Genomic DNA, 1,045 nt, shown 5'->3' with positions numbered 1-1,045 from the left:
ACATTCTATTTATAAAAGATTACTTCCTATTTATCAAAAGATTATACTCGTTGCACCTTGTCTAAGCTAATAGTTTATTTAATTTATTCCAAGTTTACTTTTGCCACTGCCTAATTAAAGGAGACCCCGATTAACAATCTATAAGTAAAAAATTTATATTCAAACAATAGCTAATTCACAAATAATTAATAAATAAAATTATGCTTATTTAATGTTTACCATATTACATCCCTTTTAACTGTTTACATTACACTGTTTTAAAGTAGAAATCTACTTTGACATTACATTATTTAATGTAAAAAACTGCTTTACACTAAAAATATATTATTATCACTATAAAATTAATGAATAATTAAAACCTTTTATAGGATGAAATGTAAATGAAAAACTGATAAACTTTTCTACTTTAAAACAGTGTAATGTAAACAAAAACTGAATTTGCTTAATTATTAGATGAATGAACATTATATTTTATATATCATTTAAGTTCCTAAATGAAAAAATTAATGTAAAAGTTTTTAATAGATCTTAACTATTTAGCATGATTATAATGGGAAACTCTCGATGGAGATTAATTTCAAATGTATTATGCCTAAACTGATGAAAGGTGCAACGCCAAATAAACTAATTAAAGGTGTGACGGCAAATCTGATGTCAATCATTGGCCAAGTGTCAGAGCCGGCGTAACAATAACACAAACGCATAGCGACGCTTACCGTTCCTCTTGGGGGAGTAACGATCACCACTAGATTGGCACTGAAGCAGAGTCTCAGCACTACGTCGATTGCGAATTTGCATAAGCTGCCTCTAAGACAGATACGTCTTACCAATTCCCATAAGTGTTGAGATCCCATTGCACACGATTTCAAACAACGTCCATTTCCACACAAATGGGACAGGGTCATCTCTTTGATAGCGGTCTCTGGCCATGCACGGGACTAGGAGGCTCCGCCGAGGGATGTCCCCGTTAACGTATCAGGATGGCGGGGGGCGGCGCGGGGGCGGTCGGGCTGAAAAAAACCCTTGCTTGAGATCACATTTGCTG

At 34.4% G+C, this 1,045-nt stretch overlaps 1 protein-coding gene across 1 annotated transcript; it reads right to left on the bottom strand.

The window, feature by feature from the left end:
* Window positions 1-114: 114 nt before the first annotated feature.
* On the bottom strand, window positions 115-905 carry Tsp_04430 (hypothetical protein). Its single transcript, XM_003375196.1, has 2 exons — window positions 717-905; window positions 115-138 (listed from the first exon to the last, which is right to left on the bottom strand). Exons 1-2 carry the CDS (start codon window positions 903-905, stop codon window positions 115-117), a joined length of 213 nt encoding a protein of 70 aa, XP_003375244.1.
* Window positions 906-1,045: the final 140 nt, after the last annotated feature.

The sequence above is a fragment of the Trichinella spiralis genome (genome assembly GCF_000181795.1).
Source record: "Trichinella spiralis strain ISS 195 chromosome Unknown Scfld5, whole genome shotgun sequence".
NCBI classification, from domain to species: Eukaryota; Metazoa; Nematoda; class Enoplea; order Trichinellida; family Trichinellidae; genus Trichinella; species Trichinella spiralis.
This window is presented reverse-complemented; position numbering and strand designations above follow the sequence as displayed.

Bases quoted from the DNA above. Each gene is read 5' to 3' on its own strand.
- Tsp_04430 (XM_003375196.1), bottom strand. From the start codon at position 905: ATGACCCTGTCCCATTTGTGTGGAAATGGACGTTGTTTGAAATCGTGT. The intron at 139-716 runs GTAAGCGTCGCT...TTTTACTTATAG, and splicing joins TTACTCCCCCAAGAGGAACG to ATTGTTAATCGGGGTCTCCT.